The 23053-nt window shown below is 57.0% G+C and overlaps 1 protein-coding gene across 8 annotated transcripts in view; it reads left to right on the top strand.

Moving 5' to 3' along the window:
- The first annotated feature begins 399 nt into the window (after positions 1 to 399).
- Positions 400 to 23053, top strand: part of RASSF2 (Ras association domain family member 2) — a 37332-nt gene continuing 14678 nt past the window's right edge. Inside the window, exons 1-4 of one of the 8 annotated variants that reach the window (XM_089307245.1) lie at positions 400 to 494; positions 2184 to 2258; positions 17924 to 18012; positions 21294 to 21369. In XM_089307245.1, the coding sequence (XP_089163371.1) occupies positions 17954 to 18012; positions 21294 to 21369 (135 nt within the window). In that variant the 5' untranslated portion in view covers positions 400 to 494; positions 2184 to 2258; positions 17924 to 17953. The other 7 variants (XM_051845283.3, XM_051845284.3, XM_051845285.3 and 4 more) reach the window with 7 other exon arrangements.

Below are 23053 nucleotides of genomic sequence, written 5' to 3'. Positions count from 1 at the left end.
GGAGACCCCCTCCCAGCCGGCTCCCTCCAGCCTCTGGCTTTGCCTGTCTGAGCTCTCCATGAAGCCCCCTGGAGGAAACCCCCTGTGTCCTCAGAACACATTCCCCGGGGGCATTCCCCTTACCCGCCCGCAAAGGACAAGAGCTTTACAGCAAAGAGGTTCCAGCGGGGAACAGGAAGGCGAGAGCTTCGTGCTTCGAGCCCCCAACACGGGCTGCAAACCCCCGAGGATACTTTTCCCCGGTGCAAGACGTCGCCCTGCTCCCGGGCGCGGAGCATTCTCAGCACCGCCCCACAGCTGCACTTCGGGCTCTGCAGACTTGCACCGGGCCGAGAGCGCGGATCCCCAAGTGCGACATTGTTTCTAAGGGAGACGCATTCCAAGATGCAAACAATGTGCGGCGCGAAGAACGCTCCGCTTCCAGGCGGGGTTGGGGCTTGGCCACCCTGCACCCTTAGGACCCCTTCCTCTTGGGCGGGGGGAGATGCTGCAAGGTGGGCGGCAGGGAGAAGGTGGGATTCTGATAAGAGAACAGGAAACTCGCATCCGGGGTGCTCCAGGGCCTCCCGTGCCCTGGAAGCCCCCGGGCGGGAAAGATGGACAAAGAAACTTGGCCTCGGTCGTGCTTCGCTGTCACGTCTGCCAGCCCGCCACGGCGCAGGGGCCCGCTAGCCGGCGCCCGGCTCAGACCTTGCCGGGAAAGGGTCGCGGTGTCAGGAAGGAGAAGCCCCCTTATCCTCTGCCCGGGGCAGGGGGGATCCGGGGCGCTCCAGGTGGGCTCGGCGGGCGTGGGCGTGGCTGTCACAGTGCCGGGCGCGCCAGGGAGCCCAGGAGCCGGGTCAAGTCTGCACCCCGCTGGGCGAGGGCAGCGGCGATGGAGCGGCGGGGGACCCCTCCCTCCGCACCCCCGCACGGCCGCCCCCTCCCACCCCTGCCGCCAGCCCGGAAGAAGCGTGGGCCGCGGGAGCCGGGACGCGCAGCCACAGCTTTGTCTGGGAGGGAGGGGAGAAGCTCCGCCCCCGGCGGGGAGGGGAGGAGGAAGAAAGGCGAGGGCAGAGGGTGCGGGAGGGATGGCGGGCGAGAGAAAGAGGGGGGAGCGGACGCGCAGACCCGGTAGGCTGATCAAGGCGGAGGGGGAGGAGGGAGCGCGAGGCTGGGCGAGGGGAGGGCGGGGCGGGGCGCCCGACCCCCACCCACCCTGCCCCTGGGGTCGGAGCCGGGCCTGAAGACCGCTGACAGAGGCGCGGCTGAGGCAGCTCCCCGGCCCCGGCACCCCCGCTTTCCAACTCCACGGTCCCCGCGGCGAGCGCGGGGTGCAGCTCGCCCGGGACGCAGGCAAGGCGCGGGGCGCAAGGTGCAGGGCTCGGCAGTCCTCTCCCCCGAGTCCCTCGCCTCGCCCAAAGTTTTCTGGCGGTGGCCCCTGCTTCCAGTCCGGGTCAGCGGGTCAGTCCTCTCCTGCCCCTGCGCTCCTCCCTCCTCCCGCAGCTGCGGGCCTTCCCGGGCTTGCGGACTCACCCCCACCCCTCATAGACCCCGCAGGCACCCGGCCCTAGCCCGCCCGCCTTCCGGCCGCAGAAAGTTGTGGCTACGAGCCGGTCCTCTCCTGGGATCCCTGGGGGGTCCATCCTTCTCTGTGCGCCAAGGGTGGAGGCGGGAGTGCGCCCCCACCCGTCCCCAGGGGCTCCGGGTCTCCCGGGCGGCAGGTGCAGGGATAGGCAGGCCCGTACATCCGCGGCGAGTCCCCGACCTCTATCCTCCCCGCTTCTTCCCTGCGCGACCGACGGGGCCCCAGAGGCGAGTTCCAGTCCCCGGCGCGGGGAGGCGGCGCACCCACGTCTCCTTCTGCCTCGGGTCCCCTGGTTCTCGGGGCACTTCCCTTTTTCGGTCTCCCAGCTCGCTTCCGAGCTGGTGCCGGAGGTCGCTGGGGATTTCGGCGTAGCGTCCTCTCTCGCCCGGAGCGAGGCAGGTGCCTAGGGCGGCCTCAGGCCACTTCTGCATTTTCAGCGCTTACTTTGCACTCAGCTCTAAGCTCGCGGCGCCCTGGGGACCGCAGAGTGGCGGTGGCTCTGTTTAAGCTCTTGGGGGGTAGGGAGGGAAGAGGAGCTGCGAGAGTCCTGCGCCGCAGGGACAGCAGACCCCGCACACAGTACTAATCAGCGCTGCTGCGCGCCCTTTATTCGCAGGTGTCCGGAATCCGCGGGTCTAGCACGTGTTCTCCGGGGGCGCAGAGACAGGGGACGCAGCCGGCCAGCGTTACAGTAAGTCCTGGCGGTGATTGTAGGAGCGGCTGAGCTGACAGGAGTTTCTCCTGGAGGGGACTCAGCTCCTGCCACTGTTGATTCTGGGATCATGGGGAGAAAGAACTAGAAACCATAATTGTTTCAAAAGGGGAAAGGCAGCCAGGGGGGCCTAGGGTGGAATCCCAGGTTGAATGGAACTTGCAACTTTTTCTGCAGGTGGAAGAATGAAACTTCTCATGGTCAGACACATTGGGTCGCTTGAGGAGAATTCATGTTTTTCAACTTGTAGCCAAATGCTGAGGTGTCCCACAGAAGTGGGGCCATAGGCAGGCCACTGGGCCCTTGGCCTTAGCAAAGATTGGGACCTGACTTGTAATCTGCCTGGGCACTGGAGAGTGTGGGCAGCTGGGGTTTGTGATTCCCTGTGCTGGGGAGCCTGGGAGGTGAGCCCTGTTTGCCAGGGGTGGAGTTCAGGGGAGACCCGAGATAATTCTTGGGGTACAGCTTATATATATCCTGGGTAATCCACTTCCCTCATTGTGTGTGGTGGAAATCAGGTTAGAATAATGGGGGGAGAAACCTGAGAAGCCTGGCGGGAGGAGCCCCTGGTCGTGCTTCCTTCAGGGACAGGGGTGTGTGTGTGTGTGTGTGTGTGTGTATATATGTAGGGGTGCCTGTGTCTGTGTGTGTGTATGTGTGTATGTAGGGGAGCCTGTGTGTGTGTATGTGTGTATGTAGGGGTGCCTCTGTGTGTGTGTGTGTGTGTAGGGGTGTCCTCTGCTTTTAGCCAAGCAGGTCAGGGCACAGGTTGTACCTGCACCTGCTCCAACTCCGGCCAGCATCATCCCCACCTTCACAGGGGCAGTGTCCACTTTGTCCCTGGGCGCCGCAGTCCATCTCTCTCTGCATCTCTGCGCGGCTTCCGCTTGGAGACTCAGACTTTCTCCCCAGTTTGTGTTCTCTTCAGAGAACTTCATTGCAAGCCCTGGGCTCTCTCTTCCTTACCCTCCAATGCTGGGGCTCGCTCGCCTGAGTCTGCTTTTGTTTCTGTTTCCTGGTGCCCCGGAGCCAGTCTTCGTGTCTCTGCTCTGTGCGTGAGCTGCTTAGCAATGGCTGAGAGCGTCGACTGGAGAGCTGCCCGGGGCTGAGCATCTTGGCACCGCAGCTGCCTCAGAGGGCTGGCCAGAAAGGGGAGCTGTCAGCAGAGCGTGGGGGACCTTGGCTGGGGAGTGTGCTCCGGCCTCTTTGGGATGCTTTGGCAGGAAGTAGCCTCACTGTACGGGAGGTGGGGACAGAGAGTCAGGGCCAGGTTGCCAGAGAGGCTGGGAAGTGGAGCGAGTGATGTCAGGAGTGGCCCCAGGACTTGCTTAAGTCTTGCCCTTCCCGTGCGCACGTACCAGTGCAGCTACGTCCTTGGAATAGAACAGGACTTCCAGTCCCTGTCTTCCAGCTGTGGCTGCAGAGTGGCTGCAGCTGGGATTATAAAGCCCCAGGTGACAGTCCCTCCTGTCATGCGTCACAGCCCAGGCCAGCTGTTTACCCCAGTGACACACTGTCCCATGAACACCTCCCTGCTTCCCAGAAGAATTTTTAAAGAGTCTTGGAGGTGGGGCAAGCTCCACCAGTCTGTGATTGCTGGTGTCACTTACTTGGCCTGCTTGTGGGTTCCTGTGGGGGATGTGGAAGGGGCAGGAGGCCCAGGGCACATGGGGCACAGTAAATAAGGACATCCTCAGACTGGGCTGGCTGGGCCACCAGTGGGTCATTTTTGATCCTCCCCAGGATGGCTGACTCCGGAGCCTATAATCAGGCTGATGCAGCTGTCTGGGATGATAGCTTGGCACTGAGGAGCTCCTGCCCCAGGCAACCACATCTGAAGCAGAGAGGGCACCCCTCATACGAGAAGGGGGCCAGGACGGGCGTTCAGCTGATTCGCGTGGGATGGGCACAATGGCTCAGAAGGGCTTTTCCTATTCCTGTGAGTGATCAAAACTGCCCCAGAGATAGCTTGTGCTTTCCCTGGCTGGCTCTGTCCAAAGCAGTTTGGCAAAGGAGGCACTTTGCTTCGCTCAGCTAAGTGCTCTGTTAACTGCTCATTTCTCCAAGTGTAACGAAAAGAGCATTGAATGTGGGGCTTGGGTTGCATTCTCCCGTTTCCTGGCTGCAGGAGACTGGGCACGGTGATAGCTGTGGTCAGCTCTCTCTGTCCATGTCCTTGTGGCCACACCAATGGCTGATGGGAGAAGGCCTACAAAGACTTCAGCTCTCTTGCCTTTCTTTTGGGATAACTTTGGGTTGTGTTTTTTGCTGTCTTGTTTTATTTTTTGAAAAGATTTACTTATTTATTTGAAAGGCAGAGTTAGAGAGAGAGAGAGAGAGAGAGATCTTTTATCTGCTGGTTCACTCCCCAAATGGCCATAAGAGCCTGCAGTGCCATATTCCACACTTTCCCAGTCACATTGGCAAGAAGTTGGAGTGCAAGTGGAGCAGCTGGGACTTGAACTGGCACTGATACGGGATGCCAGCATCACAGGCGGCAGCTTAACCCACTGCGCCACAATGCTGGCCCTTCTTTGCTGTCTCTGGTGAGTTCTGTAGTAGGGCTGACGCCCAGTTGCTCAGGACGGCTGCTCCCTTCACGGGCTGCTCTCTCTCCCCTCTCTTGCCCCCCCACCCCGCACTTGCACTTGGATCCTTGTCTCCGGGTCTACTTCTCAGGGAACCAACCCAAGGCAAGCTTTAATCTGTTGTTCAGATGCAGCTCCCTGCTGATGTGCCTGGGAAAGCAAAGGATGGCCTGAGTGCTTGGGACTCTTCCACCCATGTGGGAGTTCCGGATGGGGCTCCTGGCTCCTCCTTTGGCCTGGCCCAATCCTGGCTGTTGTGGCCATTTGGAGAGTGAACCGATGGATGAAAAATCTCTCTCTCTCCCTCCCTCTCTTTCTTTCTCTCTCTCTCTGTAACTCTGCCTTTAAAATAAATAAAATAGAACTTCGGAGAAAAAAGTCATTTAAAGGCTCAGTTTTCCCAACCAAGAGAGGAAAATGAGAATTAACTATCTCAGCGAGATTATAAAGATAAATGAGCTATCATCTATACCCTGGCAGGAGGCCTGGCGCATAGCAGATACTCAGGAAAACACTTGTTCCCTTCTAGGTTCACATAGAAGGGGCCTGGGATGGATTTGAGAATGTGGGTTGTGGTAGAACATGGAGAGCTACAGTGCTTAGGAGAGGGAGGTTATCCTTAGGTTAGGCGAGGAAACCAAGTCCAGGTGACTGCAGCCTTCATACCCAGGTGGTGAGTGTGATGTGCTGGGGTTTAACAACCAGCCCTTAGAAGAGTGGGAGGGCAAGCCTTGCTCCGCGGTGTTCGCCACTTTCTGTGGTGTAAATACTCCCATCACAGTGACTTCAAGGCATCAACATGGTGCCTCTGAACAGGGACCAGGGAAGAGTGTGTACCATCAGCTCCTGAGAGCCTGTGGGAGCTGCCCCAGCACTCTTGTGGCACGACTGAGCTGGGCTCGCAATGGGAGGGGAGGGTGAGAACTTTATGAGGTGTCCAAAACTTCTTCGTCCAACCGGCTGAGTCACTGTGGGCAGAGCACTCCTGGGGCTCGCGTAGGATTATCGGAATGTTTGCTCTCTCCCCACGTCCAAGGCAAGAGATTAGATGATTGCACAGATCCCTCCTGGCTTTGGTCTCTTTAGGAAGAGCCTTTTGCCGCCAGCTTCTGTCCAAGCAAGAGCAAAACCTTTAACAACAGAAAACCTGTCAAGTGCCCACACTAGGGATACCTCCCTGGGGGCAACGAGCGCTGGGCCATTCTCAGATCCTTCCGGATGGACAAGGGGATTTGTCAGGCATTAACCTGGTATACCTCTGCCCTCGTTGTATGCCAGTTTCACTTTATGAGGCGTGGAAGAGCCCCAGAGGAGGCTGGGAGTTGGGGAGGAAGGGCTGGTAGGGCAGCCCCCACCTGTCTGAACCACTATGCAATGTCCTAGACACCCACGTGTCCTAGACACAAGTCTGTGTGGAGAGAGGAGGCGCCTACAGAGCTCAGCCTCCCTGGTGCAGTCTTACTCTGAACGCTCTGACTCAGCAGTCCCACCGGTAGGGATTCTTATCCTAGATATACAACTGGACAAGTACAGAAAATACCGGTGTGGTACCATTTGTGATAATGACAGCATCACCAACAAATGGAGACTAAATTCCAGCAATTGCAAGTTAGCTAATGATGGTGGAGATGATCGATATATCTATCTATCTATCTATCTATCTATCTATCTATCTATCTACATGAACTGGAACTAATAGATGTGTTCCATACCCATTAACATGGAAAACTTCAGTTTCTAGGAGGCGGGTCACCAAATAGTGTGCCATCTTTGTAACATGTATCCCTCATTCATTCTGACACCTAGAAGGACCTAAGACAAAATGTTCGGAGTGATTGTCTCTGGGCGGCAGGACTCGGGGAGATTTTTGATCTTCATGTTTTCGGTTCATAAGTAGTCATTTATTTTCATTTTTAGTTGTGGTAAAACATGCACATCATAAAAATTAGCCCTTTGAGCCACTCCAAGTGTACAGATAGTGGCCTCAGGTGCATTTGCAATGTTGTGCGACCATCACCACTGTCCTCTCCGGCACTCTCCGTCATCCCCAGCAAAAATTCTGTGCTCGGACAATAGTTACCTCTCCCATGCCTCACTCCACCAGCCCCGGTCACCTGCCTTCCACCCACTCTTCTTCATGAACGAGCTGGGAAGCAGATCTTGGGGCTGTCTTCAGGGGTCCGGCATGGGCCCAGTGGCACTTCCCTGTGCTGCCTTGTTCTGTGGCAGGTGCTGTGAGTCCCTGGTTACGTGAGCCCCCCATGGAGGCCAGGGAGTTGGTGAGGGTGTGGGCCTGGGAGGGCTCTGTCCAGTGGGTGCCTGTGCTCCTGGTCCCAGGCTGCGAGGGGTGTGCAAAGATTTTACAGACAGCCTGTGAAGAAGTTCTGCTTCTCCCAGCAGAGCTGGTCACGGGCTGACTATGAATGTGGCATTGTGGAAAACTTCCCCTCTGCCCCCTGGAATGTTCTGGAAAGCCCCTGGTAGACCATCTCAGACACTAGAAGGATCTGAGATCTGCTGTGTGAGGGTGGGTTTCCTGAATGTGTGGCTGGGTGTGTTCCAAGGGTGAGGGAGGGTGGGTGCAAGACAGCCCCACGATGGCTGATCCCAGGAGGCCCTTCCTTCCCTCTCCCCTCCTCACTGCTTCTCAAGCCCAGGGAACCCCCCGCCTTCCCTGGGGAGTGGCCGATGCCAGTCATCGGGCTTTGGGGTTTCCAGTCCTGTCCCCTACAGCAAGTGTGTGGAGCACAGCCCGGGATCTGTGCACACGAGGCTCGGCGTGTCCGCCCGCAGCACCAAACAAGGAAGTGTTGGGGTCCCCTGCAGCAGAGGATGTGAGGTCAGAGATGGATCTCGGCGAGGCCTGTGACTTGGAAACACCGCAGTAAACAGGAAGTGTGGCCATCGCAGAACCTGTGCCGGTAGGAAACGGGGGCGGGGGGGGGGCTGGGGCAGCCCCTCCTCACCTGCCCGGGTCAGGCTGCAGGGACACAGGCCCGGGCCCTGCCTATGGGAGGGGCTCCACTGAAGCCCTGTGGTTACAGGACAGGAAGAAAGCTTCCTTGGCCCTTCCCCGGTAGGACAGCCGAGCTACCCTAGAAAATCACCCTTGGCAAGCTGGTGCCTGGCTCAGCCAATAAGCTGCCCCTCGGGAAACCCACATCCCAAATCAGAGCGCCTGGGTTTGAGTCCGATTCCAACTTCCTGCTGATTCGCACCCTTGGGAGACAGCAGTGATGGCTCAAATAGTTGGGTCTCTGCCACCCACATGTGGGAAACCTGGGTTGAATTCTGGGCCCCTGCTTTCAGTGCGGCCCAGCAGACATTGGAGGAGTGAGCAAGTGCGTGGGAGCATTCTCAGCGTCCCTCCTCCTCCCTCTCCCCCTCCCTCCCCTTCCCTCCCTCCTACCCTCTCACCCCTCCCTCTCTCCCCCTCCCTCTCCCCTCCCTCTCTCCTACCCTCTCCCCCTCCCTCTCCCCTCCCTCCCTCCCTCCCTTTCCCTCCCTCCTACCCTCTCACCCCTCCCTCTCTCCCCCTCCCTCTCCCCTCCCTCCTACCCTCTCACCCCTCCCTCTCTCCCCCTCCCTCTCCCCTCCCTCTCTCCCCCTCCCTCTCCCTCCCTCCCTCCCCTTCCCCTCTCTCCTTCCCTCCCCTTCCCCTCTCTCCCCCTCTCCCTCCCTCTCTCTCTCCCCCTCTCCCTCCCTCTCTCTCTCCCTCTGCTTTTCCAATAAGAATTGACAGAATAGCCACCAGTTTTGAGAACTCCAGGACAGGGAACGTCCTGTTGTGTTTGCTTTACTGGGACTCGTGTCCCCACCAGTGTCCCACTCTCACCTCCGGCTAAACCAGCCACATGGAATTTCTCCCTTGGAAGAATCTCAGCTCATTACTGGCTAAACCATGTACATTTTGGCAGGGTCCTCTGGTTGATGGTGGTCGAGGCACAGCCCAGGGAGGCGGATGGGACCAGACCCTTCCCTGGGGGATGGACATTGTAGCTCTGATTTCTCTGAGCATGAGCCTGAATTCTACACACACACCTCCCCCTCCCACATACACACACCCAGACGTGTGAACCATACCGCACCCCACCACCCATACACACGGACATGCACCCCCCCCACCCCCCACCTACCCCTTACACACACTATACTCCTCTATCCCACCCACACTCACACACAGCATGCAGTGCCCACTACACACATACACAGCATGTGCACACACTCACCCCTGCACCCCCAGCTGCCAATCACTGGGCCAGCACACCTGCCCCTCCCCCACCCTCGCAGCTTTCCTGCCTGGAGTTGTCACTTCCCACAGGCCTTTGCTTTGCTCTCCTCCAGCTTAGCTGTTCTCTAGGAAGAGGCCCTGGGCCTCTGGGTTTCCTTGTGAACAAAAACCCCGAGGTCAGAGCTGCTGGGGCGGCCCTGGCAGTGGGGGAGGGTGGGCTCACCAGACCTGTGCTTGCCTGGGTGCCCGGGGGAGACTTCCCTGGTCCCCGACCTGGCCACTGCTTGCTGTGTGGAGCTGGAGGCTGCCCTTGGGCACTTCCTCAGATTCTGTGCTCACTGCACTGGGGAATTCAGGGACCCTACCCCCCAACCCACCCCAACAACACCCCCTCCCCCAAGCCAGTTCCGCACCCACAGGGGCCGCCTGGGGGATGGGAGGCACGTAGCTGTGGCTGGTGTATATCAGGTGCTGAGGCTTTTCCCAGGGTTCCAGTGGTGATGGTTTGTGGGGCCTGTGAGGAGGAGTAGTTTGTTGCCTACACCGGTGCTGTGAGACCTGGAGTCGGGGGCTCTGTGTCTCCTGAGTGGGGACCTGTGGTGCTGGGGCTCCTGCCCGGCCCCACAGGGTCTGCTCATCTGTCCCATAGCTTGTCCCAGGGCCTGTCCCTCTCCCTGCTCCCTCCCCCAGGACTGCTAGTTCCCTGGACCCAGCTGTGAGCCAGGCACGGCAGAGGGAGCACCAGGCATCAGGTGGCACGTGACCTGGGGCAGATCACCTGACCTCTGGGCCCTTCCATCTGCTCAGCTGTGAAATGCTGAAAGTAGGACCCCCCCCACCCCCGTGGGCTTCTCTAGGACCTAGGATAAGGCGGTACCCCCCCTCCCCAGCCCCGGGAGCTCAGGAAAAGGCCCAGACCCTACCCTGGAGTTGCTGGATAAGAATCGGGGCCAGGGAGTAGACAGAAATCTGTGTTTTACAATTTTATTTGTGTGTGTGTGTGTGTGTGAGAGAGAGAGAGAGAGAGAGCACTTTCCCACCTGCTGGTTCATTCTCCAAATGCTTGCAACCTCGGGGCTGGGTCAGGAGCTAGGAACTCGATCCAGGTCTCCAGTGTGGGTGGCAGGGAGCCAATTGTTGGAGCCATCCCTGCTGCCTCCGGGGTCTAAGCATTAGCAGAAAGCTGGAGTCAGGAGTCAGAGCCGGGAATCGAACCCAGCCACTCTGATGTGGGATGTGGGTGGCCTCACCAGTGCCCTAGCCTGTGGGTCGTGCCACACCCACCCCAGCACGTGGCTTGTGAAGGTCCCTGGGGGCTCTGTGGAGCTGTGTGCTTTTCCACCTGCTTCCAGAGGTGCTGTCCCTTCTGGAGGCAGTGCCCGGCAGCTTCTTTCCACACACCTCCCCGCCCCCTCTGATGCTTAAAATTCTTTTGGGCTGGGGAGCACTTTCCTCCTCGATCCAAGGGCACTGGGGAAGTGGAGTGCCTTTCCTGGGGACACTTGACCTTCATGTTCCCCAGGGAGATCCTCTCCCGGGCAGAGCAGCATAGTTGGCAGTGCGGTGGCAGGTGGGGCGGACAGGTGTCTTGTTTCATTTGAGGCAGCCTGAGGTCTGGGCACGCTCAGGTTCGGGAACAACGACATGGGGTCTCTCGTCTCTAGATCTTGGCAGGGCCCCAGCCTGCAGCTCAAGGCTCCTTCCTCGTGTGGTGCAAGGGGACTGGGGTTTCCTGTTGGCCGTGGACTCTCTCCTTCCTGTCCTAGTGTGCAGGGGGGCTGGAGCGCAGGGGGCTCAGCCCCCATCTGCTTCCCAGATTCCCTCAGGAGGCCTGACCTAGCCTGCCTTTTACACCGCAGTGTGCAACACTGTGTCAAATAACTTTCTTCTACAACCTAGCAGGTGTCAGTTGCCCTCAGAGGGAAAGGCGGGGCTCCGAGAAGAGGTAGGGACAGGCCCCAAAAGAGGAAGCTGCAGGCCCTGGGCGGGCACTTCCTTTGCATCAGAGCTCACATCTGGGGCAGGCCCCCGGCTCTGTGCGGCAGTGCAGGAAGGGGCACGTGCGCCAGCTCCGTGCCTTCCCCCTTGTTCCTTGTAACGATGAGTTGATGAGTCGTTGGGAGAGGGCGTTCAGTATCCATCTCAGTTTGCGTTTAGAAAATTTCTTTCCTTTCTTGAAAGGCTGTTTTGAAATACCCTTGGAGGTGTTCTCAGCCAACAGAGCGCCGTCCCTCCCACGTCTCACAGGGGCTATCTGCCTTGGTGGTGCCCCAGGCTCATGCCTGGGTCTGTGTCAGTCGCAGCCTGGACACCGGGGTTTTGGAAGCAGTCTCTTGTCCCACTCCCTGCCTTGCCCCAACCCCAGGAGGGTCGTGGGTCTGATACCCACTGAGCTCCTCTGTCCCCCACCCCATCCTTGGTTTGATCTGAGGCCTTGCCAAGTGCCTGGTGCTCAGCACTGGTCAGGAGATGGCTCTGGAGTCTGCCCCACTGGGGTCCTCCATGGAGAGCCCTCCCCTCTGCACGCTGGTCTCCCCAGGTACAGGTGGATTTTCTGAGGCTGGGGCTGCCTGGGCCCCACATCCATAGCGGGAGCTATGCTTGGGCTGGGGGTGGGCCTGGCTCCATCTGGCCAACCAGAAAGGCATTGTGGGAAACGGGCAACAAAGTCACCACCACCAAAGGCGGCTTCTGCCTCTCGTGGGACTTCCCTGCCAGGGGTCGCACCGGTCCCTTGTGCCTTTGCCTTGTCACCCTGGGGACTTTCCGGTTGGCAGCGAGATGAGTGACAGTGAGTCTCTGGGCTGGAACAGAAGCTGTGCTGGGAAGAGCAGGCATCCCAGGGGTGCTGCACTGTGTTCTTTGGGCCCCCTGGTGGTGGGGGGAGGGGTGGAGGCACCAGCGTTTGGAGGAACCAAGAGCTAAGAACAGCGGATTCTGCTGTGCTTGCACAGAGTGCTGGCTGCCTTTTCCCACGTCCCAGAGCTCCTCGGCACGTGCTGTTGGCTCTCCCACAGGAAGCTGAGCCTGTGAATTGCAAGGCTTGGCCTGCCCCTCGTGCAGGGGGGGCTGGAAGCACCTGTGAGCCGGGGCAGGGCAAAGGAAGCGGAAAGGAGGCTTTGTGCGACGGCCACAGGGCTGGGGCTGGCCCGGGGCTGGGGCATAGCCCATGGGTCCCTGGCTCCTGAGGCCTGGCTTTGCATACGCCGGGCCCGTTCCCAGTGGCCGGCTGCTTCCTCCCAGCTTGGGGGTGAGCAGAGCGTGGTGACAAAGCCAGTATGTGCTTCCATCCCATATGTAGTGCAGGTGTCTGAGCCTTGCCGGCTCATGAATTGCTCCTGCCAGCAGGTGCCTGGGGTGGGGGCATCCTTCCTCCCAGGGATGGCCCCCAGCCAAGGACTGACCATGCAGGGCAACAAAGGCCTGGCCTGTCTACTCCAGGGGGCCACTGCGTGGTGTGTTTCCCCCCACCGGAGGTCCCCGTGGGCTCAGGCAGTGCTGGCCTCCAGCTGAACCCAGGTACTCGGCTCCTTCGCAGGCCCGGCCCCACTTCCCTAGCTCCCAGCCAGTCTCCTGCAAACGCTCCCTCAGGAAGCTTTGGGCCCAAGCTCCCCCCCACCCCCGCCACAGGCTCTGCCCTAGGGGTCCCCTGACTCAAGGCAGCAGGTGGCCTTCTCTGGGCTGTGTGGAACCGGGTCTGTCCCTCGAAGACAGAATGGAAGACAGTGCGGGGGGGCCGGGGGGGGGCAACTGCAGGCCCCGGAGGGCATTGCTGTAGATTGGTGAGTGCTGTGAGGAAGGGCGGGCCGAGGGCCTAGGGTCTGGCCCCTGGCTCTGCCAGTACAGTGGGAACTTCCGGGGGGGAAGTCAGTTCTGATCTGAGGAGGGGCGTGGACCTACCCATAGAGCATGAGAAGCAGGCCCAGAAAGTCCTCAGAGGCACCGGGGAACCTTCGAGACGTCCTCCGGAGGCTTAGGGAAGGTCATGTCGCAGAGCTGTCTTTGAAGCAGGCGGGATGTTGTGGAGGAGTCTCCGCGTGGGACGCGTTAGATTCTGCTGACAGCAGTAGCATCAGCAGGTGTTTGAGAACCTGGAACATTCTCCCAAAGCATGAAGCCAGCAGTGGGCCTGATGGGCATCCCACAGGAGTCCAACATGACGAGGGCCTGGGGGCTCAGGTCCCAGGGGGGCGACCCCGGCAACATTGACAGCCGCCGGCACGATGGCAGACAGGCTCTGTGCACAGGAGGCATTCAGCACACGAGTGGCTGTCTACAGTGGCTTTTTCTAAACAGAACCGAGTAAGGTTCCTGAAGCCAAGCAGGCATTTAGTCTAGTAGTTGAGATGTGCTTGTTCCATTCCGGAGTGCCTGGGTTCCATTCCCAGCCCCAGCTCCTGACTCCAGCTTCCCTAAGAGGCGGTCATGGTGGCTGGAATAATTGGGTCGCTCTCCCAGCTGCTGGCTCTGGCCCCGGCCATTGCAGGCACTGGGGAAGTGAACTGGCAAACGGGACCAATCTGTCTTCTCTCTGTGTATTTTTTTTTTTTTTTTGACAGGCAGAGTTAGACAGAGAGAGAGAGAGACAGAGAGAAAGGTCTTCCTTCCGTTGGTTCACCCCCCAAATGGCCACTACAGCCGGTGTGCTGCGCCGATTGGAAGCCAGGAGCCAGGTGCTTCTCCTGGTCTCCCATGCGGGTGCAGGGCCCAAGCACTTAGGCCATCCTCCACTGCACTCCCGGGCCACAGCAGAGAGCTGGACTGGAAGAGGAGCAACCAGGACTAGAACCCAGCACTCCAACTGGGACTAGAACCCGGTGTGCCAGTGCCGCAGGTGGAGGATTAGCCTAGTGAGCTGCAGCGCCAGCTCTCTGTGTACTTTTTTAAAAAGAAAGAAAAGAAAATTCCTGAGGAGTAAATCACCATGTTCTTGGAGGGGACTCAGTAGATTTCTGTATGTTTTAGATTCCCAAGAGTGGAGGCTGCACTGAGAAAATCCTTTATATAGAACCTTTCTAGTCCCCTTCTTCCTGTCCCCTCCTTTCTCTGTGGGGTGAGCTTTGAGGGCTTTCCGTTCTGTGCCCGAGATGCCAGCCCGCATGGGACGCCTCCCTGCCTTGCTTTCTCCTTTACAAAAACATGGCAGCCATCGGTCCAAGCTCCCGAGGCATTTGGGAAGCAGTGCTTACACAGTACTTTTTTACAAGGCATTTTGGAGCCCAGGAAGGCTCCAGTAAATTCTAGATAATCACAGAGGAGGCAGAAAAGTTGCAGCTGGCCAGCCGAGGAAACCTCTCTCTCCAAGGCCACGGCTGCTGGCAGGTACCGTCAGAGGAAGTGTCCGATTGAATCCACATTCCAGCCCCATAAACCATCTTCCTCTGAGCCTTCCTTGTGCGGGGAACAATACTCTGTTTAAGGAAGAATATCAGACCTCATTCTGAGCTTCCGGCCCTTTGTGGCTGCTGCTCTGCTTCACGTCTCTGTAAGTGTAGCTGGGTGTTTTGGCAGGCTGGGGCAGCCCGTGGTCTGGGCGCTGTTTGGGAAATTTGTCCAGAGAGATGCACATGTTCCGGGTAGGCAAAGGAGGGGCTGGGTCCTCTCTCACCTGTAGCTTCACTTCTACCACGTGGTGGGCTGGGGAAGTATTCTCTTAAGACTGCTTCCCCCTAAGAAAGGTGGGGGGAATTTGGGCCAGGGATGAGGATGGGGCCCGTGAGGTTAGAGGTTGGGGTTTGTAGCTATGGCCTCGGTTAGACAACTCACGGGTGGAAAGTGATTGAGCCCTAGAGAATTCCCACATTTGGGGATCTTAGACTGCTGGATTTGTATCAACCTGGTACATTTAAAAAGTCTTGAGAAAGCTTGAGCATCTTTTCTATGATTTATTAACGATCTGCATTCCTTTTCCATGAAGTATTTATGATTTTCCTTTGCCTATTTTTTAAAAAGTGTTAGACCTTTTTCTTACTGATTTATTAAAACCCTTTATATATTAAGGACATTTGCCTTTTTTTTGTCATATGTGTTATATATTTCCTCCCTATTTGTCATTTGCCTTTTGACTTCATATTGGGCACATTTTTTCCTAAATAAAAGTTAAAATTTTTATAGACTAGTATGAAGTTTTTGGATTTGGGGTCTTGGACAGGAAGATTTTTCTACTTCAAGTTTAAATCTATCCTACGTTTCTTCTTTTTTTCTTTTTTCTCTTTAAATTTATTTATTTTGGGGCCAATGCTGTGGCGTAGCAGGTAAAGCCACCGTCTGCAGTTCCAGCATCCCATATGGGTGCTGGTCAAGTCTGCCCCTGCCTCTCTGTAACTCTGGCTTTCAAATAAGTCTTTATTTATCTGAAAGGCAGAGTTAGAGCGGGGGGTGAGGGGAAAGAATCTTCAATAAGCCGGTTCACTCAATGGCTGGAGCTGGGCCAGGCTGAAGTGAGGAGCCTAGGTCTCCCTCATGGGTGGCAGGGGCCCAAGCACTTGGGCCATCTTCTGCTGCTTTCCCAGGCCATTAACAGGGTCTGGATCGGAAGTGGAGCAGCTGGGACTGGGAACTTGACTGTTGCACTCAAGCAGGCACCCCTGTGCCCCAGTGCTGACCCGGCTCTATTTCTGTGTGCTCCATTATTTCATTGATCTGCCTGCTTTTCTTGTTTTAATAACTGCAGAAAAGACTTAAATTCTGTAATTGGTGTTCTCAGTGAATGGCAGTGGACATGAAAGCGGGAATGCATGTCTGAGGAGTGGGGCAGGTCGCCCTCAGAAATGACCAAATTACGGGTTTGGTGGAGGCGGTGGACACAAGAAAAGGGACTTGCAGAAGTGCAGTCAGTGAGGTAGAAGGTTAGCTGCAGGCCTCCGAGAAAACAGATGAGGATTCTGGGGACAAGGGGCTGGAGACCTGGAGGATGGCTGCAGGGATGGGTGGGTGAATTGATGGGTGAGTGGGTGGGTGGATGGGTGGGTGGGTGAGTGGGTGGGTGAATTAATGGGTGGGTGTTTGGGTGGATGGGTGGGTAAGTGGGTGAATTGATGGGTGAGTGGGTTACAGGAGGGATAAGCAGAGAGTGCTAGTGGAGGGGACGAGAGATTTCAGAGGAAGATCAGACAATGGAAGAGAGAGGAGATGACCAGAGAAAGAATAGACTAACATTTCCTCTGTACAGAGCGGGGAGGGCTGTCAGTGGCCGGGTGCCACTCATCTGGTTCCTACTGCAGCCCCGCTGTAGAATTGGCACTGGTGGAAGTCCCTCGTGACTTCGTGTGGTTTCTTTTGGGGCTGCTCCTGGCTTCCCGTTCGCGGGCTCTTACCCCAGCTCCTGGCTCTGCTGACCGCGGCCTCCTTGAGGCACCTGGTTTTCTGAGCTTCTGGGGTTCTGTGTCCCTCTACTCCCTCCTCCCCTCTGCCAATGCCTGACCTGCGGGCGTCAGTTCCTCCAAGCCCTGCCCTTGGCCCTGCCCCTGTCCCTCGTCTCGCCCCTGGACCTCATTTGTCCTCCTGGCCTCGGGTACCAGGGCTCTCTCCCTGGGAGCCCTCGCTATCGCTCTCCTGGGCCCTAGATCAACCCTCTGCTCCTTGTCTACGCCAGGGGGTTCTGTGGGCCTGCCTCAGGCTTCTGCCACGGGCCTGGGGACGAGGCCCCTCCAGCATTGCTGGTGTCCTCATGGGCAGCATGGACATCCTCCCGGCCTTGGCCTGGAGCCCTGCATCTCGTCCAGCAGCGTTGCCCTCCTCCAGGACGTTCTAGCCATGTGTCACAGCTGTTCCTCTTCCATGCAAACACCCTGGGCTTTATTGTTCCATCTCACTCTCCCCTTCTTTGGCTCAGGTCCGGGAGTGCCCTTCCATGTGCGTGGTAGCTATTCTCCTACCATATTTGGAGAAATTCGCTGGAGAATTTCACCCATTTTTGAATTGGATTGTTTGTTTGAAAGAGAGAGAGAGAGACAGAAAGAGAGGTCTTCCATCCACTGGTTCACACCCCAAATGGCTGTATTGGCAAGGGCTGGGCCAGGCTGAATGCAGGAGCCAGGAGCTCCATCCAGGTCTGCCATGTGGCTGCAGGGGCCCAAGCACTTGTGCCATCCTCCGCTGCTTTCCCAGGTGCATTAGCAGGGAGCAGCCTGGACGTGAACCGGTGCCTATCTGGGGTGCCAGCACTGCAGGTGGGGGCTTTACCCCGTATGCCACAACGCCGGCCCCCTGTACATGTGTTTTAAACAAAACTGGACTCAGTTTTGTAACTTGTATTTTCATTTTCCCAGGTCATTACATTGCCTTTCACGCAGTCCTATTTTCGTGACGGCCGTCGTATGTGCTGTGATTTTTGGCACCCAGCTCGACGGGGCGTCTTCAAAAAGTGTACGGACAGTGCACGTTCTGAGAAAACTTTGCATGGCGTTCAGGGCTTCCCGCATGCCAAAATAAGCTAACTTTAATTCTGTGTCTCCCGAACTTTCTGAAGTTCAAATTTGGGTATTTTGGTGATTTGCCCATCTTCAGGATCCCGGAGTAGGATCGGAGCTGTCCCCGTGAAGGTCCCATGGGGAGGGGACCGCCGTCACCCTTGGGAACAGCTGAGCTGGGGCATCTGTCCTCTTCCCTTCCGGTGTTTTGTCCTCAGAGGCAGCAGCCAGCAGAGCAGTGTCTCACCAGCCCAGCGTCAGCGTTGGGCAGCGTGAGCTGCTGGCCTGGGGGACAGGGACGGAAAGCTACAGGGTCCAATTCTGTGAGCGTCACCCCCTCCCATTCTCTGAGGTTCTGCCAAGGTCCCAGGGATGCACCTGACCATCACCTCTGTCTTTCTCTTTTGTGTACAGGCCTCTTTCTGATGAGAAGAGCAAAGAAGGATGGACTACACTCCCCAAACTTCCCTCGTCCCATGTGGACAAGATAAATACATTTCCAAGTAAGACTTCTGCTTCATGCTGTGTCCCCGGTGGCCACTTCCTTGGAGGGGAGGGGGGCGTTGTGGGTGAGTGGAAGCCACTGTCAGAGGGGCCTCCTGTGCGCATCAGAGAGCCTGGGAACTTGTGTGTGACAAGAAGCCAAGCAGTTGAACTTGGGCCAGTGAGTGCATCAGCGTGGCTGCTGCTGTAGATGAAGCCACGGCCCGACTCCACCCCCACCCCCGCCACCAAGCCAGGGAAGCCTGGCCTGGGGAGTGAAGTGAAGGCAGAGTCAAGACCTTTGCGGGTCAGGGGTGGTTCTAAGGAGGTGCAGTTCTGGAAGGCTTCCAGGAGGAGGAGTTGGCTGGTGGCTGCTTGCTGTGGTGTGAATGTTCTGTGGTCTCTCGAGGTCCCTGTGTTGAAACCTGGCTCCCAAGATGGTGGTCTTAAGAGATGGTACTTTTTGGAGGTGCCTGGGTCCTGACCATGGCCCTTCTGCCACGTGGGGTCCTGGCCTTTACCAGGCACTGAACCGCTGGCACTTTGACCTTGAACTTTTCTACATCCTGGACTGGGTTCTGCTGGGTGGAGGCCTCCAGGTCTGTGCACTTTGTTAGAGCAGCTGGGATGGCCTGAGACGCAGCTCCGTGTCCAGCCTGAGGTCCCCCTGGGGCCCCAGGGTGCTTTGTCCCTGGGCTAAACTCGGCTCAGGTGCCCACTGCATAGAGGGAGAGGGCTCACTGTTTTTCACGCACTGAAGTCTCTTGAACTCAAACTTGCACTACGGTGAGGGGGTTGACCCAGATGGTCTTTTTCGAATGGTAAGTAAGGTTGAGGATATGTTTTGATGTCTGGGAGTTAACGTATTGGTTACTTTGCCTTTTTTTTTTTAAGTTACAGCTTTAGCTAGTTTTTTTTTTTTTTTTAGATTTTTTCAAAATTTATTTATTTGAGAGCCAGAGTTACAGAGAGAAAGAGAGAGAGAGAAAGGTCTTCTGTCCGCTGGTTCATTCCTCAATTGGCTGCAACTACTGGAGCCAGGACCCAGAAGTTTCTTCTGGGACTCCCATGTGGGTGCAGGGGCCCAAGCACTTGGGCTATCCTCTAGTGCTTTCCCAGGCCACAGCCGAGAGCTGGGTCAAAAGAGGAGGACATGAACTGGCACCCATGTGGGATTCCTGCGCCGTGGGCGGAGGCTTAGTCTGCCATGCCACAGCGCTGGCCATTGGTCAGTGCTAACACACACACACCCAAGCAGATAGCAACTCCACCGACACGCAGAGATAACAAGCACATTTCATTCCCAGGCCAGCTTCCTCCCTTTTTCTGCTCCTGACCTTGGGAAGGCCTCCACCGCAACTCAGAAACAAGCTTAGTTAACAGAGGAAGGCCTCTGGCACACCACTGCCGGGCACGGGTTTAAACCCTGGCAGGCTTTCGCTTAGGGCATTTGGAGTCACACTGCTCGCTAATTCCTTTTGGCTTGTTCACCGTTACCCCCGTGTGGCTAGGTTGTACCCGTCAAGAGTTGCTTGGAGTTTCTGGCGGTTTTTGACTGCTGGCACCATCCAAATTCTGGGTTTGCAAGGCCTGAGCTCTGCCCCTTCTTGCCCGAGCACAGGCAGAAGCCACAGCAGCCCTGTGTCAGTCTGTGTTCTGTTGCTGGAGCAGAACACCCGGGGCTGGGAACATCTCTGACGCAGAGGGCGCGTTAGCTCACTGTTGTGGAAGTTCAAGGTTGCGTGGTGCTGACGTGAGTGTGGTTCTGCTGGGGCCCTGATGGCGGGCGGTATCCGCGTGGCGGGGACACGTGTAAGAGGGGGCGATCGTGTCGCCACATGGGAAGCCAGCGCGTGACTCAGGGCCCAGGTCAGCCTTTCCTAACAGCTCACCTGCACAAGGACCAAATGAGGGCCCCAGGGCCACCCTAATCCCAGCCAGCAGGGGACTGGGCTCCTGGGGCCAGAGGCCCCCATCCTCCTCCCCACCACACTGCAGCCCGGGCCTCCAGTGCATGGACCCCTAGGGACAAACCCCAGGCCTGCAGTGCAGAAACCACTCGCTTCACGTGTTCTCAGTCCCGCGAGGGATTTCCCCCATCAGAAACGGCGTGCGGGATCCTCTCTGGCCACATCCGGTCCAGCTGGGCTCCCACCCAGCACGGCCATCTGAAACCGGTACCTGGTAGCGCGCGAGGCCTGATACCAGACTTGAGATGTGGCGTTTCCAAGGTGTTTTTTTTTTTTAATTTTTAAAATTTTTATTTTTCATTCTTTTTTTTTTTCAATATTTATTTATGTATTTGAAAGGTAGAGTTACACAGAGAGAGGAGGAAAGAGAGAGATCTGCTGGTTCACTCCCCAAATGGCTGCAATGGCCAGGGCTGGGCCAGGCCAGAGCCAGGAGCTTCATCCAGGTCTCCTATGCGGGTGCAGAGGCCCAAGCACTTGGACCATCTTCTGCTGCTTTCCCAGGCCCTTAGCAGGGAGCTGGATTGGAAGTGGAGCAGCCGGGACACCAACTAGCACCCATGTGAGATGCTGGTGTCTCAGGTATCGGCTTTACCCACTATGCCACAAAGCCGGCCCCTCGTTTAAATTTTTATAAACTGAAAAAGAACATTGCCCAGGCCCAGAAGCCCCTCACCCCCGCTGCTTGTCACAACTCCCCATGGAAGGCCCTATCCCAAATCTTAACTCTGCATTTTAGGTCTTTACATAACTGAAACCATAGAATGGCCCGTGAGCTTCCTCCACCCTGTGTCTCCGTAGTTCATTCTCATTTGCGCCGTGTCACTGACCACGGCTCCCTTTACTCACCCATTGCCCTGCTGATGGCAGCTGGTGGGCTGCTAAGCACAGGAGAAGGTCACGTCTCTGGAGCCCCGTCAGTGCGGTTCAGATCTCTTGCTTTCACTCTTCTGAAAAGCCCAGGAGTTTCTGAGTCCTGCGAAGGCCTATGGGGGTCGTCCATCCCTCGCTTACAGTGCCCTTGACGGCACAGAGGCCTGGGAGAGGTGCCACGGCCTGTCCCCCCGCCTGGGGGAGGTATTGCTGGGGATGCTACTTCCATTCAGTCTGTTTCCCGGGTGGCGTTTACACTTGACCTTGGTCCTGGGGGCAGGCGGTGATGCGGGGTGGTGGCGATGGAATGCTATGGGTATTTGGGAGGGGGTATACACACATGTAGACGGACACTCAAAGTGGGGCGACAGAGGCCTGGACAGAGGTGAGAAAGGAAAGACTTTGTTCTAACTGGTGTCACATGGGCTGGTTACACCTGTTGTATTTCCCCCACTAAGGAATGAACTTCTCCTGCACCTCAAGACCTACAACTTGTACTACCAGGGCCAGAACCTGCAGCTCCGGCACCGAGAGGTACGGCGCCCCCAAGGGAAGGCTGGGAGGCTGTGCTGGGGACGCCCTGTCTGTCTCTGTGTCTCCTGGCTCTGAGGGACCCTGAGCTCCCTCCTGCCATAGAGACCGGCCCCTTCCTCATTTCTGGTGTTAGCCAAGGCCCCAGGGGTTCTTGGGAAGGAGGCCCCAGGCATGGTTTCGTCCTGAAAAGGAGGAGTGTTAGTGTTCAGAGACTCCCTCTGGAAGTGCAGCTGGGCGGTGTGGCTCCCGAGGGAGGGCTTCGGGGACCTCACCTGGTGCCCCGTGCACACCTCTGTGCAGGGACCTGAGGGAGCCGTAGAAGTCTTGGTGGTGACACTGGGCCATCCCCCCGCCTGTGGCTATCTGCGGGCTGCCTTCTTGGAATGCCCTCTGGTACCCACATGACTCTCCCCATCCCCGGCCTGAAGCTAAGCTTACCCATCCCGTATCCATTTCTGTAAAGCCTGCTATCAGATAGATGTGAGTTATGAAGCCACCTGGTAGGGTAACTTATACTCAAGCGTTCTTGACTGATAAGAAGGTATGTGTAGTACCCTTCAAGACAGACTTCTGGGTTATCAAGCTGTGGTGATTTAATCCACACGAAGGGATAGCAGATGGTGGAATTTCAGCTCCCGAGACAGGCTGGGTAAGGACAGTGTGTGGGGTACAGTAGTCTTTTCTGTATGCCCCAAACCACTCCAAGTAGGCCAAGTCCTATTTTGGGTTAGACTCTGCCCTTCAGTCCTGCAGTAGGACCAGCCGGAAGGCTCTATTTCACTCTCTGCTTACATAAAACCCATCTTGCCAGGATCCCCAGTGTTCTGAATTGTTCTGCTCCCCTCCTGCCCTCGTATGTCCTCTCCTTCCCCACAAGGCTTGTCCTGGAGCCCAGGTGGCTTGTTTATTGAGCAGGTGTCACGTTCACCCACGGGGCTTGTCCTAAAGATGTGCCCGTGGCCTGGGTCTGACACTCCTGGACCCTGCCACAAAGCCTGGGTTCCCATAGGTTTGTCCAAGGCTGGGAGAGGAGGCCTGACCCTCTTAGGCCCTGTCCTCTAATCGTTGCTGTTTGTTTGTTTAAAGGTTAATTTTTTATTTATTTGAAAGGTAGAGTTACAGACAGGGAGGGAGACAGAGAGAGAAAGAGAAGGAGAGAGAGGGAGAGAGACAGAGAGAGAGAAAGAGAGGTCTCCCATCTATAGGTTCACTCCCCAAATGGCCACAACAGCCGGGGCTGGGCAAGTCCTAAGCCAGGAAACAGGAACTCCATCTGGGTCTCCTACCTGGATGGCAGGAGCGCAAGGACTTGGACCATCTTCTGCTGCCTTCCCAGGTGCATTAGCAGGGAGCTGAATCAGAGTGGAGCAGCCAGGACTCAAACCCACACTCCTATGGGATACCAGCATTACAGATAACTGCTTAACCAGCTGCACCTCGACACCAGCCCCCGAGTCTTCTATACCTTGGTGGCTGGGCCATGAGCAAGATTTTGCTTCTTAGACAGCTTTCCTGGGGTAGGTCCTATAGGACAGATCCTCAGAGTTTCATGAATAAAGGGTGCGTGCTCATGAACGAAACCCACTTCTTTGGGATAGAGCATGTAACTGCCCACGTGAACCCCTTATTAGTCATCGCCTTTGGAGTATGGATTTAGAATTCCTACAGGTTTTTTTTTTTCCAC

Source organism: Oryctolagus cuniculus, chromosome 11, assembly GCF_051225735.1.
Source record: "Oryctolagus cuniculus isolate XC-2025 breed Fujian yellow rabbit chromosome 11, ASM5122573v1, whole genome shotgun sequence".
Taxonomy (NCBI): domain Eukaryota; kingdom Metazoa; phylum Chordata; class Mammalia; order Lagomorpha; family Leporidae; genus Oryctolagus; species Oryctolagus cuniculus.
This window is presented reverse-complemented; position numbering and strand designations above follow the sequence as displayed.